This window comes from Scyliorhinus canicula, chromosome 10 (genome assembly GCF_902713615.1).
Source record: "Scyliorhinus canicula chromosome 10, sScyCan1.1, whole genome shotgun sequence".
Taxonomy (NCBI): Eukaryota; Metazoa; Chordata; class Chondrichthyes; order Carcharhiniformes; family Scyliorhinidae; genus Scyliorhinus; species Scyliorhinus canicula.
In genome coordinates this window covers 25746736-25761946 of record NC_052155.1, presented here as the reverse complement: position 1 = coordinate 25761946, position 15211 = coordinate 25746736, and the positions used below count along the sequence as shown (strand labels likewise).

At 46.9% G+C, this 15211-nt stretch overlaps 1 protein-coding gene across 4 annotated transcripts in view; it reads left to right on the top strand.

Moving 5' to 3' along the window:
* The window catches only part of LOC119972284 (protein argonaute-2), a 136498-nt gene that overhangs the window by 49740 nt on the left and 71547 nt on the right, over positions 1–15211 (top strand). For all 4 annotated transcript variants that reach the window (XM_038808732.1, XM_038808730.1, XM_038808731.1 and 1 more), the window contains one exon: positions 14575–14695. In XM_038808732.1, coding sequence (XP_038664660.1) covers positions 14575–14695 — 121 coding nt within the window. The remainder of the gene's footprint in view (positions 1–14574; positions 14696–15211) is intronic.

The following is a 15211-nucleotide window of genomic DNA, read 5'->3' as shown; positions in this document are numbered from 1 at the left end:
AGGTTCTTCCGCCTCATTCGGGTATCCAGCTCCTCAAAACGGCTCTGCCATTTCAGGTGGAGTGCCTCGTGCACCTCTACCTTTCCCACGAGGACCGTGGCCTCCTCCTCCCTCACAGTCATCTCCTGCTGCAGCTCCCGAATCGACGCCTCTTGGGTCGCCTGGGCTCCCATCAGCCTGGTGGTCGTCGCATTCATTGACTCCAAGAGCTCCATTTTCAGCTCCGTAAAGAAGCGCAGGAGAGCGGCCTGCTGCTCCTCCGCCCATTTCCTCCATTCCTCGGGTGCGCCACCGGCCGCCATTTTGGTCGTCTTCCCCCGCTTTTTTTGAGGAGCTGCTGTTGCTTTCTTTACCACCCCACTCCGGGTACCGACCATAAAGTTGGTCTGGTTCTCCTCAGGGAGCCTTCCCCCACCGGGATTTGTCCTTACAGCGCCGTTGGGGCCCTCCAATCGGCCCGAAAACACCTTTGTAGCAGGAGCCGCCAAACGTGCGACTTAGCTGGTCATAGCCGCAACCGGAAGTCAGTCGTCTCATATTGAATGACCGTTTTCAGCCTTTTACAAATCCCGTCTGGTGCTCCGCAACTACCTCCCAGGAAATAAGGTTCCAGACTCGGTGCTGGAATCTTACCTAATAGCTTTGCATCTATGTTAAGCAATGAAATCGGGTGACATGACCCGCATTCTGCAGGATACTTATCCTTCTTCAGGAGGAGGGAGATGGATGCCTGCCCAAATATCTTGGGGAGGGAACCCTGTGCCAGAGAGTTATTAAACATCCCCATCAATACCGGAAACAGCTGCTCTGCAAACGTCTTATTAAATTCCACTGAGAATCCATCTGGCCTTGGTGCCTTCCCTGTCAGCATCTGTCCCAATGCTCTTCGAACCTCCAAACTATAAAGCCTCTCCTAAAAGCCTCAATGCCAAGGACACCATATTGTCTGGGGTGGACACCAGTCTATCTCCCAACTCCCTAACCATGATGATCTTGCCAGGGCCACCTGGGGTGACTTTCTGCTATTCATAAACAAAGACGCGAAGATCCCTCTGCCCAAACGCATCTTGAATCTGCTTTCAATTTATTATCTGAATAAGTACCGAGGCTGGAACCTTATTTCCTGGGCGGTTGTTGGGGAGTCAAGAGACGGTTGACCTTCTCCCCATTCCCATAGGCCACCCCCTCAAACACCTCCGCTGGCGCCCCACCCTACTGTAGCCAGTAGGTCAAACTGCATTTGCAGCTTTTTCCTGCATGCCAAAAGTCCTGGAGTTGCATCACTCGCATGCCTACAGTCCACTTTTAAGATCTCATCAATTAACTTCTAGCATTCATTTCTAGCTTCCCTGTCCATGTGTGCCTTAGATGATGTGAGGTTTGATATACAAGTGATCTGCAAGCAGGGACAGTGTGTAATATAGCAAAATTTGCAGATGATACTAAAATAGTTGGGAAAGCAGGCAGTGAAGGGGCGATGAAGATTTTACAGACAGATGTAGATAGGCTCGGAGATTGTGCCAAAATTTGGCAGATGAAGTTTAATGTAGATAAGTATGAGGTTATCCATTTTGGACGAAAAAAAATTTAAATGCAAATTATTATCTAAATGGAAAGCAGATTTTTAAAAAATAAATGTATTTATTGTTTTTTTTTGAACAAGGTATAATTACCGTTATGTACACCGAATAAGAAACGCATATATATATATATATATATATATATATATATACACACACACATTTAGAGGAGAAGGGCACACCCCAACATTAAAAAAAAATACAATAACATATGAAATGGAATAACTGGTGGGGTATTGTGCACCAGCTCGACAGCGGCAGCTCTGTACATCTGGCAAAATTACCCACCCCATGTAAGTAGGCGACTGCCTGCGGGAGGGCTGGGACTGGGGGGGGCAAGCACACCTTTGGGTGCTGGGGAGAAAATCACAGTGTGCGATATTTGGCTGTGCTGTGTGTTGCTGTCGCCCGCCCTTCCCGGACGTGTCTCGCTGCCGTCCCACGCTCGCCTCCGCTTCTGCCGCTCCTCCCGTCGTCCATCTCCAGTTTCCTCGTTCCCTGCTCCTGGAGACGCCCCTCCCTCCTCAGGTTTAACCGTTTCCCCCCCCTCCCTCCCAGTCCATCTCTCCCCTCCCTGGCCCGGCTACCTTCCCCCTACTCCCGACCATTTTCCCATGATTCTTGGCCACCCGTCTATTCTTCCTCTTGTTCGTTGGCCACAAACAGGTCCCGGAACAGTTGCATGAATGGCTCCCACGTTCTGTGGAAGCTGTCGTCTGACCCTCGGATGGCGAATTTGATTTTCTCCATTTGGAGAGATTCCGAGAGGTCGGACAGCCAGTCTGCAGCTCTGGGCGGTGCTGCTGACCGCCAGCCAAACAGGATTCCACGGCGGGCTATCAGGGAGGCAAAGGCAAGGGCGTCCGCCCTCCTCCCCAGGAATAGATTTGGCTGGTCTGAAACCCCGAAGATCGCCACTATCGGGCATGGCTCCACTCTCACCCCCACCACTTTGGACATAGCCTCGAAGAAGGCTGTCCAGTACTCCACAAGTCTGGGGCAAGACCAGAACATGTGGGTGTGGTTGGCCGGGCCTCTTTGGCACCGTTCACATCTGTCCTCCACCTCCGGGAAGAACCTACTCATACGGGTTCTTGTTCAGTGGGCTCTATGTACCACTTTTAGTTGTGTCAGTCTGAGCCTTGTACACGTGGCGGTGGAGTTGACCCTATGCAGTGCCTCGCTCCAGAGTCCCCACCCTATCTCAATCCCCAGGTTCCTCCTCCCATTTCTTTCTTGTTGCGTCCAGTACGGTGTCGGCCCTTTCTACCAGTCGGTCATACATGTCGCTACAATTCCCTTTCTCTAGGATACCTGCGTCCAGTAGGTCTTCCAGTAGTGTCTGTCGTGACGGTTGTGGGTACGTCCTTGTCTCCTTTCGTAAGAAGTTTTTGAGCTGCAGATACCGTGGCTCGTTCCCCCTGGCTAGCTGAAATTTCTCTGTCAGTCGTCCAGTGTAGCGATCCTGCCGTCCGTGTATAGGGCCCTGACTGTCGGTGTCCCTCCGTCCTGCCTCCACCTTTTGAAGGTGGCATCAGTCAGTGCTGGTGTGAACCTATGGTTGTTGCAGATGGGAGCCTTGTCCGACATTTTGGTCAGGCCAAATTGCTGCCGCAGTTGGTTCCAGGATTGGAGGGTGGCTGTCACCACTGGGCTGCTGGAGTGTTTTTTGGGTGGGGATGGGAGTGCTGCCGTGGCGAAGGCCCGGAGGGAGGTCCCCACGCAGGAGGTCTCCTCCGCGCGCACCCACACTGCCTCTGGCTCCTGGATCCATCCCCTTACTCGCTCGGCTGTTGCCGCCCAGTGGTAGAATTGTAGGTTTGGGAGGGCTAGCCCCCCCCTGGATTTTGTTTTTTGTAGGACCTTCTTTGGGATCCTAGCATTTCCCCTCCCCCCCATACGAACGCCATGATTAGTTTGTCCAGCGCTTTGCAAAAGGCCTTGGGGATGTAGATCGGAATGGATTTAAACAGGAAGAGGAACCTGGGGAGTACGTTCATTTTGATCGTCTGGACTCTCCCCGCGAGGGAGAGTGGGAGTGTGTTCCATCTTTGCAGGTCCTTTTTTACTTCCTCCGTCAGACTGGTGAGGTTCCATTTGTGGATCCCTTTCCAGTCATGGGCTATTTGGATATGGAAAGCAGATTCAAGATGCGCCTGGGTAGAGGGATCTGGATGTCTTTGTTTATGAATCATAGAAAGTCGGTATGCAAGTACAGCATGTAATTAAAAAGGCAAATGGAATGTTGGCGTTTATTGCAAAAGGACTGGAGTATAGAATTAGAGAAGTGTTGTTGCAGTTGTATAGGGTGTTGGTGAGACCACATCTTGAGTATTGTGTCCACTTCTGTTCTCCTTATTTGAGGAAGGATGTGGTGGCATTGGAGACAGTTCAAAGGACGTTCAAAAGATTGAATCTGGGGATGAAAGGGTTGACATATGAAGAGAGATAAACAGTTTGGGCTTATACTTGCTGGGGCTCAGAAGGATGAGGGGTATATAAAACACTAAATGGGATTGATAAAGTAAACATAGACCAAACCCTCCCCCTTGTGGGGAAATCTAGAGCGAGAGGTCACGGGTATAAGTTGAGAGGTGGTAGATTTAGAACTGAGATGAGGAGAAACTACTTCTAGCAGAAGGTGGTGAAGGCGGCATGGCAGCACAGTGGCTAGCATTGTTGCTTCACAGCACAAGGGACCTGAGTTCAATTCCCAGCTTCGGTCACTGTTTGTGCGGAGTCTGCATGTTCTCCCCGTGTCTGTGTGGGTTTCCTCCGGGTGCTCCGGTTTCTACTCGCATGTCCCGAAAGATCATCATGGTTAGGTGAATTGGACATTCTGAATTCTCCCTCAGTGTATCCAAACAGGCGCCCGAGTGTGGCGACGAGGAGATTTTCACAGTAACTGCATTGCAGTGTTAATGTAAGCCTCCTTGTGACACTAATAATTATTATTAATTGTGGAAGTCGCTGCCTCACAGTGCGGTGGAATCTGAGTCATTAAATGTTTTTAAGAAAGATATCGTTTGGATTTTAAATGGATTAAAGAGTTATGGGGGAAATGCAGGGAGGTGGATTTGAGTCCAGAAAGAGATCAACCATGTTCTGATTGAATGGCAGAGCAGGCTCAAAGGGCTGAATTACCTACTTCTCCTAATTCCTATGTTTCGATCTCTCCTTTAATCATTGCCATCAACACCTCCCACAGAATAGAGGGTAAACATCCCATTCTCAATGAACTCCACGTATTTGCCTATGGCTCTTGAATCCTGCCCACAAAAGCCCACATCTGACAAAAGCCCTTCATCTACCTCCAACGTGTGCGTTGTGTCCATGATAATTCTAAATTTTCAGTCCGGAGGTAATTATCAGTCGAACACCAGATAACTTCAAAGAACCTTTTATTTACCGCGGCGCTGCTGTACAAGTGTAACTGAGTTACAGCAAGTGAAAAGCAATTTTTTCTTAGTTACAGTTGACTATATATTATTACAAAACCCCTCAAACCTTTCAATCATTAGTCATGCAATTAGCTCATCAAACCCCTCCTTCATATAATTATTTCTTCCCATCATTAATCACACAGTTAGCTCGCTAGTTGCATAGCGTAGCAATTCTTTATCAAAGACCCGAGGAGTGACTCTTCCCACGGCTGCATTTCGTTCCCGCCATAGATTCTCACAGACAGTCAAGGTCGTGATAAGGTCGTGATAAGGCCGTGCCAGGCCGAACACAGGAGCAATTCATTTCACAAGGCACGTATACAAACTTGACATTCCATTTCCCATCAAGCTCTGATTTTAACTTGACCAAACTCTCATTACATTTCCCATCAAGCTCTGATTCTAACTTGAGCCAAACTCTCATCATCCATCCGTAGCACGTAGTATAGTACGACACACACTCCTTCTGCATCAATGGGGCAGTACAGTAGCACAGTGGTTAGCACAGTTGCTTCACAGTTTCAGGGTCCCAGGTTCGATTCCCGGCTTGGGTCACTGTCTGTTCAGAGTCTGCACATTCTCCTCGTGTCTGTGTGGGTTTCCTCCGGATGCTCTGGTTTCCTCCCACAGTCCAAAGATGTGCAGTTTATGTGGATTGGCTGTGCTAAATTTCCCTTGGTTAAGGTGGGATTACTGGTTTACAGGGATAGGGTGGAGGTGTGGGTTTAAGTGGGGTGCTCTTTCCAAAGGCCGGTGTAGATTAGATGGGCCGAATTACCTTCTACACTGTAAATTCTATGATCTATGAATGGTTCCGAAGTGGAGATGGTCGATAGCTTTAAGTTCCTGGGGGTCACCATCACCAACAGTCTGTCCTGGTCCACTCATGTTGATGCAACAGTCAAGAAAGCTCAACATCGTCTCTACTTCCTACGGAAGCTAAAGAAATTTGGCATGTCTGCATCGATTCTTACAAACCTCTACAGATGTGCGATAGAGAACATCCTATCCGGCTGCATCACAGCTTGGTATGGCAACAGCTCGGTCCAAGATCGCAAGAAACTGCAGTGTGGTGAACTCAGCTCAACACATCACACAAGCTTTCCACCCCCACATCGATTCGGTATACACCTCAGCTGCCTCAGTGGGTGATGGCGGGCGGGAGGCAGCCGCACACTGGAGGATTAAGACCCCGAAAAGGGTCTTTACTCCCGGTCCCAGGGGCAATGGAGGCTGCAAAAGCAGTAAGAAGGCTCAGTGAGGAGAGATGTCCAAGTTGGGGAAAAAAAACGGCCGTGAAAAAAGTGGTTAATGGAAGTCCGCCGCGGGGAGTGGAAAGTCAGCGCGGGGACTGCAAGGAAAGCAGAGGCTGGGGCACCAGGGGAGGCCGCATTGCTCACGGCAGAAGAAATGACCAAGGTGATGGCCGTGGAACTTGAAAAACAGTTCACAAAGCACATGGAAGCGATGAAGAAGGAGATAGGGGCGGTATTGAAAGTGCTGGTGGAGGAGGCGATTGCCACAGTGAGGGCGGTGATATCGAGTGCAGCGGCAGAGGTGCGGGAGCCAGGCGAGACATTGAAGGAAGTGGAAGAGGCATTATCGCAGCACAGTGATCAACTCACCTCGATGGGGAAGGGGCTGCGGAGGGTGATAGAGACCAACAAGGGTCCGCGAGCCAAAATGGAAGACCTGGAAAACAGATCCAGGCGGCAGAGATTGAGGATCGTTGGTTTGCCCGAAGGGGTGCCAGGCCCGAGGCCGATGGAGTATTTTGCCACGATGTTGGCAGAGCTATTGGGGGAGGGGGACGTTCCCTCTTGATGCCAACTAGATCGGGCTCATATTCGTTACCATCTACTGTTTGTTGGTGGGATGTAAATTTTGAAGAAAATGTGAAAATGGAGAATAAAAATATTTTTAAAAAAAGGAAGGCAGACAGCATTAACAGAGATCCCTGCCACCCAGGCATTGCCGCCTTCCAGACCCTTCCATCAGGCAGAAGGTACAGAAGTCTGAAGACCCGCACATCCAGACATAGGAACAGCCTCTTCCCCACAGCTGCTAGACTCCTCAATGACTCTCCCTTGGACTGATCTGTTCCCTGTAAGAACAATATTCACGACGCCCTATGCTGCTCTTGCACATGTATTTGCTTTATTTGGCCCCTTGTTCCGCACTGTAACCAATCACTGTCGCTGTACCATTTGTCAATGTTCTCTGTTGATTATTCTTTTTGTCTACTATATACATACTGTGTACGTTCCCTCAGCCGCAGAAAAATGCTTTTCACTGTACTTCGGTACATGTGGCAATAAATCAAATCAAATCATCCCATTCGTTGTGTCCAGCCTACCTCCAACTCTCGTTCTACCGAATGCGGAACATGGTCTGGGATAACCGCAGCCGAATATTCCACCTTCCTCACTCCGGAGACAAGAGTCTTCCCATAACAAAGTAATCTATTCTCGATTACACCTTGTGCACCGGGGAAAAAAATGAGAACTCCTTACCCCCAGGGTGCATAAACCACCACGAATCCGCACCCACTGTCTCTTGTATGAACGCAGAAAGCATCTACATCGTCCCGGAAGGGGCCAATGACATAAGACATTGGCTTTGAGCGATCAAACCTCTGGTCGAAAACACAGTTGAAATTTCCCCCCAGAATCAATTGGTGAGAGTCTGGATCCGGTATTGTGGCCAACAGCTGCCTTATAAACATTCCATCATCCCAATTTGGGGTGCACCAGCCCCCCGATCAGTCAAGACTTTCCCTGCTTGGAAGAGGACCCTGTTATTGAGTTAAATCGCCACCCCCTGGGCCTCACGCAGGCCATCGGAAGCCTGGTCTGGTTCCGCACAATATTATGCATTAATGATCTGGAGGAAGGACCTGAAGGCACTGTTGCTAAGTTTGCAGATGATACAAAAGCACGACATCGGCCCCCAAATTCTTTAAATGAGAAAAACCCGCGCCATTTTTCACAACACCCCCATCCTCTGCCCCCTCCCATGCCCTGCAAATTCCAGGTGGGGGAGGTCTCTCACCACCCCCCCACCTTGAGTTAGCCATTACCACTGTGATGAACCATCCCGTCATTGCATATTCCTCGGTCAGCGGCCCACAAGCCTCACTCAAAGGGTGAAACAAAGGAAATTCCATTCAGAGAGTGGGGATAAAGGGGTCTTTTTCAGGATGGCAGCCGGTGACTAGTGGTGTACCTCAGGGGTGGTGCTGGGACCACAACTTTTCACAATAAACGTTAATGATCTGGAGGAAGGAACTGAAGGCATTGTTGCTAAGTTTGCAGATGATACAATGATCTGTAGAGGGGCAGGTAGTATTGAGGAAGCAGGCGGGCTGCAGAAGGACTTGGACAAGCTAGGAGAGTGGGCAAAGAATTGACAGATGGAATACAATGTGGAAAAGTGTGAGGTTATGCACTTTGGAAGGAGAAATGGAGTCATAGACTATTTTCGAAATGGGAAGGTGCTTAGAAAATCAAGCACAAAGGGACTTGGGAGTCCTTGTTCACGACTCTCTTGAGGTTAACGTGCAGGTTCAGTCGGCAGTTCGGAAGGCAATTGCAATGTTAGCATTCATGTCGAGAGGGCTAGAATACAAGACCAGGCATATACCTCTGAGGCTATATAAGGCTCTGGTCAGACCCCATTTGGAGTATTGTGATCAGTTTTAGGCCCTGTACCTAAGGAAGGATGTGGTGGCCTTGGAAAGGGTCCAGAGGAGGTTCACAAAAATGATCCCTGGAATGAAGAGCTTGTCGTATGAGGAACGGTTGAGGACTCTGGGTCTGTACTCGCTGGAGTTTAGAAGATTGAGGGGGGATCTTATTGAAACTTACAGGATACTGTGAGACCTGGATAGAGTGGACGTGGAGAGGATGTTTCCACTTGTAGGAAAAACTAGAACCAGAAGACACCCATCTCAGACTAAAGGGCCGATCCTTTAAAACTGAGATGAGGAGGAATTTCTTCAGCCAGAGGGTGGTGAATCTGTGAAACTCTTTGCCGCAGAAGGCTTTGGAGGTCAAATCCTGAGTGTCTTTAAGACAGAGAAAGATAGGTTTTTGATCAATAAGGGGATCAGGGGTTATGGGGAGAAGGCAGGAGAATGGAGATGAAAAAAGTATCAGCTACGATTGAATGGCAGAGCAGACTCGATGACCCAAGTGGCCTAATTCTGCTCCTATGGTCTTATTATGCCTTGCCCGAACAGGTCCTATAAACCTCTTTCCCAGCTTCGCCCTGATGTCCTGATAGATCTGAACTGTGTGTCTGCCCAGTCAATATTGAGGCTCTTCTTGGCCCACTCCAGGCCTCGGTCCATCATCAGAAAGATATGGAAGCGAATAATCACTGACCATGGTGGCTCATTCGGTTAAGGTTACTTGGTTGGCCACGAGCACTCCACTCCCTCCGGCAACCCCACCATCCTGAGATTTAATATCCCCGGCCTGTTTACCAAGATTTCAACTTTTGCTCTCACCCCTTGTTGCTCTCTGCCACGAGCACTATTTCTGCTTCCAGGAAAGCGAGCTGGCCCTCATGCTGCGACATGGCCTTCTCCACGACCTTCAGCGTTTTACTTTGCTCCTTCACTGCTTTTGATGTCTTACCCAGCTACTTTCAGACCGGGCCCAATGCCTCCTTTGAAGGTAGCTTTGAAAGACTCCTTGACAAACTGTCCATCCATCTGCTTCCCGAATGTCTCTAGTTCCTGGGCCATCACCACAGCCAATGTGTCTACAGTAATCGGCGTGGCCGCCTCCACCCTCTTCTGTCCCTCAGGTTCCCTCGGCAGACTTTTTTCCAGTAAGGTTTCCCGATGAAATTTTTGACTAACCGCTACACAGTTCGACTGGCTGGGTTTAAACACATAAATCCACTAAATAATGGTCAAAAGGGATTGAAAAACAAGTACCCTGGTGGGAGCCATCTTTTGTGATGTTACTGGAAGTCCCGCAGGACAGATTTTAGTCATTGAATAATTGTTATTCCTATTTAACAGTAGGAATTGATTAAGGTGTTTAAATAGTGAAACTCGGTCCTTGGTTGCTGTCAGGGAACCAAACTTAGTAAAGACTTCCCCTAGTGTCTCGATCATCTTTTCTGATGCAGTTGACTTCATTATGTTGAGTTTTGGTCACTTTTAATGAACATCCATTTTTACTAAGAATATATGTCCTTCAAAAGATTCTGCAAGGTCGACGAGGACCCGGTTTCACAGCTTCACACATGAACACGTTCAGCTTTCTCTTCAATCTCCATGCCCAAACCAGACCACCAGAAATAATTCCTCGCTATTTTTTCATGCGCATAATTCCACAATGGCTCTCGTGCAATTTTTTTAACACTTGACTTCTCAATGGTGGTGCAGTGACCGCTCTGAACCCCCAAAGAAGATGTCCTGACTGTACAGTCAGCTCCGGTTATCATGTGGAGTACAGTTTTAAATCAGGTTTTAGTTCAGAGGCTTGGCTCGTAGTAAGCTTATCCATTACATTGGACAGTATTGGACCACTCTGAGTGTACTACCCCACTTGTCCTGCAGTGACGCATGTCCTGACTACCTATTCAAAGTAGAAGATACTTCCGCTCGAGTAGTTTGGCAAACTACTCGATAGTGGTAATCGTGAGAGGCCACCTGCATTACAGTGGAAACTTGCTTGTTGATACTTGATGGGATAAGCGTGTGCAGGCAGTGCCCATCTCTGCATTCTACTTGCTGCATGTAATGGAATTGCTGTGTGTGGCCCAAATGACCTTAATGGACAATGGCCCAACAGTGTGAACTTTCTTCCGGACAAGAATTGATGAAATCTCTTCACACCAAAGATTACTCCAAGATAAGCCCTAAGATTTGCCTTTCGATTTGTGGGTTGTTACTTTCAGCTTTGCTCCATGTTCGAATGTCTTCACCTTAAGGCATGATGTGGGATACCACTGCTCCAACATCATATGGAGATGCGTCACACGGCAACTGTAGAGTAGGATCAAAATGCGCAAGAACGTCAGATTTTTTTTCTGAGGTGCAGGCGTCTTTGCTTTCAAAGAAGATTTGTAAAGGCCCGTGGCATTGATGTCATATCTCAAACACTCAACGGCAGACTGGAAGAAGTCTCACCCCTCCTTGCAGAGTCTGCCCATATTCTTCCGGTCTTTGAAAAGTGCCATCCAAATTCCGAAGATGTTCCTCTTTGTCTTGTCTAGTGACGAGGATGTCATCTAGATAGCACTGACTCCACTTAGTCCACTCAGGATTTGGTCCATTGCTCTTTGAAACAATGGCGGAACTGATAAACAAAACTATTATCTTGGGTACCAAAACAAACAATTGTGCTTCAAAATTGTCAGAAGTTCCTGTGACTTCTGGTCTACATTCATCTGTAATATGTCTGGCTCAAGATTGATTTTGCTAAAAATGTTGGCCTCCTGACAATCCTGCAAAGAGGTCATTAATGTGGGGTAGTGTGCATTGTTCTGCACACAGCACTGGATTAAGGATGACTTTGAAGTCTCCACAAATCTGTATAAATCTATCCTTTTTGATGATTGATACTCTTGGTGTAGACCATTCACTAATACTGGCAGGTTCCAAGACTCCTGTCTTCACCAGTCATTCCATGTCAGCCTCCACTTTCGGCCTGATGACCTAGGACAGTCGGATGTTGTGCGCAGATTTGCGCAATCGTCAGCGCCGTGAAGGACAGTCTGCGGCGCTCCCGACACCAGCCCCCGATCCACCCGCGGGTTGCACCCCCGAGTTTGACAATGCCTGACTTAGGGTACCGGCGTTGCCATCAAGTGTTTTGTTCAGCTTCCTCCTTTAACCTTCAATTTCATAGAATCGTAGAATTTACCGTGCAGAAGGAGGCCATTCGGCCCATTAAGCCTGCACCGGCCCTTGGAAAAAGCACTCTACCTAAGCCCACACCTCCACACTATCCCCGCGACCCAGTAACCCCACCCAATCTTTTTGGACACTAAGGGCAATTTACCATAACCAATCCACCTAACCCGCACATCTTTGGACTGTGGGAGGAAACCGGAGCACCCGGAGGAAGCCCACACAGACACGGGGAGAAGGTGCAGACTCCGCACAGTGACCCAAGCCGGGAATTGAACCTGGGACTCTGGAACGATGAAGCAACTGAGCTAACCACTGGTCTACCGTGCCACCCTTAACTGATGTCTTTTATACTCGCCAGTTCTCATTTGTCATCAGGTTGACTTTTGCCCGATTTAGTCGAATCTTTTCTAACCATGTTCGACTCATTAATGCTGGATAAGTGCCATTTACTGTATGTAAAGACAACTCTGAAGTCTGTCTGTTCAGTTGTACAGCTACATCAATGCAGCCCTTCAATGGCACCACTTCAGTGCATGTCTTTACTTTTCTTGAAGGTTTCAAGGGAATGGTTGTGATTTTCCTTATAGAACGGCTCTGGCAATAGCGAGATTGCTGCCCCAGTGTTGACTTCCATCCTTGCTGGCTGTCCATTCAGCAGTAGAGTGACCCAGTATCTATTCATAGCACCAACAATAGCTAGTGCATTCAGTGGCAATTCGTTTTTAGACTGAGTCTCCTTGTTTCTCTCGATCCTTTTGCACAGCGTGAGTACTTCATGTATTCTATTTACGTAATATTTTGGTTTGCTGCTCTTATTCTTTTTGCTCGTAGCTTGCTTTTCCTTCCAGCAGGCATATTCTAAACTTTTTTCCACATCTGCATATTATATCCTTGCAACAGCATTCTGCAGCTGAATGCCCCAGTTCCGCGCATTGGAGTTTCAAAACTCTTGGATGTCGATGAGGCAGGCATTTTGTGTATCCGAGCATTCAAACTCAGTTGCTGAGCTTCTTTCACAGCCAGCACCATCGAAACAGCAATTTTCCTTGGCCTTCTTCTGAGTAAGTTTACTCTCAGTTAGCAACTGCTTCTGTATTGCCTCACTTTGCAGCCCACAGACCAGTCTGTCCCGAATTGTATCATTCAGCACTCATAGTACTCTGCAAGTCTTTTTAATACAGCCAGGAATTGCGCATTTGATTCCCTCTCTTCTTGGTGCCTTTTGTGGAATCTGAAGCGCTCACCAAAGGATAAAGTGGACATCGTGCCTGGAGGATCTCTACAATTTGTTCATAATGTTTTAGTGTCTGGCTTCTCCGGTTGCTCGCAACGTCTGAGGAGATGGAACGATCCTCTCCACTCCCCCCCCAAATCACGCTCAGGAATGTGAGAGCCCTAATATCTTCTATTTTGTTTATCTGCACAAAATATTCAAAATGTTCAGTATAGGAGCGGAGTGCTCCACGTTTTCATTGAAGGGTCCCACGGCACTGAAAGCTCCCATCATGTCCGTTCTAATATATGTACACTTTGCAACATGTTTTCAACAGCTACCTTGCTTTTCTCATTTAAACAAGGCAAAAATCTAAGCTCCAGCGGTTTATTTTTTTAAAACGCACCTAGCTCTATATTGCTCTGCAGTGGATTGGTATTCACGACCACCTCGTCTGTTATGTCTCGAGCGCATGCAAGAGTCCTTCTAAGTCTTTCCCGACTTTTATTTATTTTTGTTTTCCTCCCGGGTGGCTAGCAAGCGCCGTTCCAAACCCGGTCGCCAGTTTTGCGTTCTGTATTGTGGAGAACTGCCGCTAGAAAGCAGAGGGTCAAAAACTAATGGAGCTTTATTTACAAGGTGTGTTCACTACAGGCTGCTTCTTCACTCTAGCGGTTTCCTGCGCTAGCGATCTGTGACATTACTTCTGGTGATGATATGCATGGGTTAGTACACGGTGCATACTGCAACTACTAATACTCAATATAAATATATAACAAAAGAGGTAATAGCAGGACACTTGGAAAAGGCAGGGCAGTACAGCAGAATCACATGTTTTTGTGTGAAAGTGAAATATGTTTAACCAATTTATTGGAGTTCTTTGAAGGAGCCAGGGCAATTAGGAATGTGCAATAAATACAGCATCAAATTCTGCATTTAGGATTTAATATAACAAGCCATGAAATTTGAATCCCAGTGCTAACCTGAAGCTGGCACAACTGCTTATTTTGTTAGTAAATAGTGCTAGTTAATAACTGCACAATTGCCCAAATGAGACACTTTTGTGCCAACATTGTTTGCGAACTTCAAATAAATTGATTAATATTTGCAGCTTTGAACTAAAATCACTTTGTTTCAACATTCTAAACACATTGAAGCATAATTTAAATATGTGCACCTATGATTCAATGGTTTGTTTCATAAGACAATATTCTCCATCAATAGTTCATTGTGTGAAATTGCTTTCTAATGTTTAACATTGTAGAAAGGTGCCACATGCGTGATTCTAAAGAATGCTACTATATCAACTGGAATTTCATTGTGCTTGAAAAAAGGATTAATTGGAAAACATTTGTATAATAGGAATGATTTTAAACCAGCTTGGAGCATTTTGTTTGAATGCTTGGATAAAAGACGCCTTTATAGAGTCGGCTGCAGAGGTAAAATAAATGTTTTACATTTCAGGGAAATCGTTGAACACATGGTTCAGCATTTTAAAAATCAGATCTTTGGTGATCGGAAGCCTGTGTTTGATGGAAGGAAGAACCTTTATACAGCAATGCCTCTTCCTATAGGGCGAGATAGGGTAAGTAAGATTTAAGTTATGGTCAGCCCAAATGTTGCCATTTAATATATAAAGGTGTGAAAATGTAGAGTGCTGATTTTTCTGTCACACTCTTCTAAATAGAGTATGCGAAAAAAAACAGTTTTTTGTTGAAGCCTTTTGCCGTACACTCATCTGGCCATTCACAAGAATACAATGCAAGGGAACTGGTGCATCCTCTATGGCAACACCTCTACCAATCAGAGTCCGCTTGCCAACTAATCCACAGTAGAAATGTGTTGGTTTCCCTTGCATTGTATTCTTGTAAATGTCCCGTGAGTTCAGGATGGAAAACAATACTCAAGTTTCTGGATTATCAAATCACTATGTTCTAAATATTTGCAAAATGACATTGATTGCTAGTAGGCATTGTTGAGCTAAATGAAATATTTTTCTTTCAGAAATAGTTGCATTTTGTTCATGTTTATATCAAAACAAAATGATTTTTGACTCTAAAAATTCACAGGTTCCATGTTGCACACATATATTTGTGGTTTT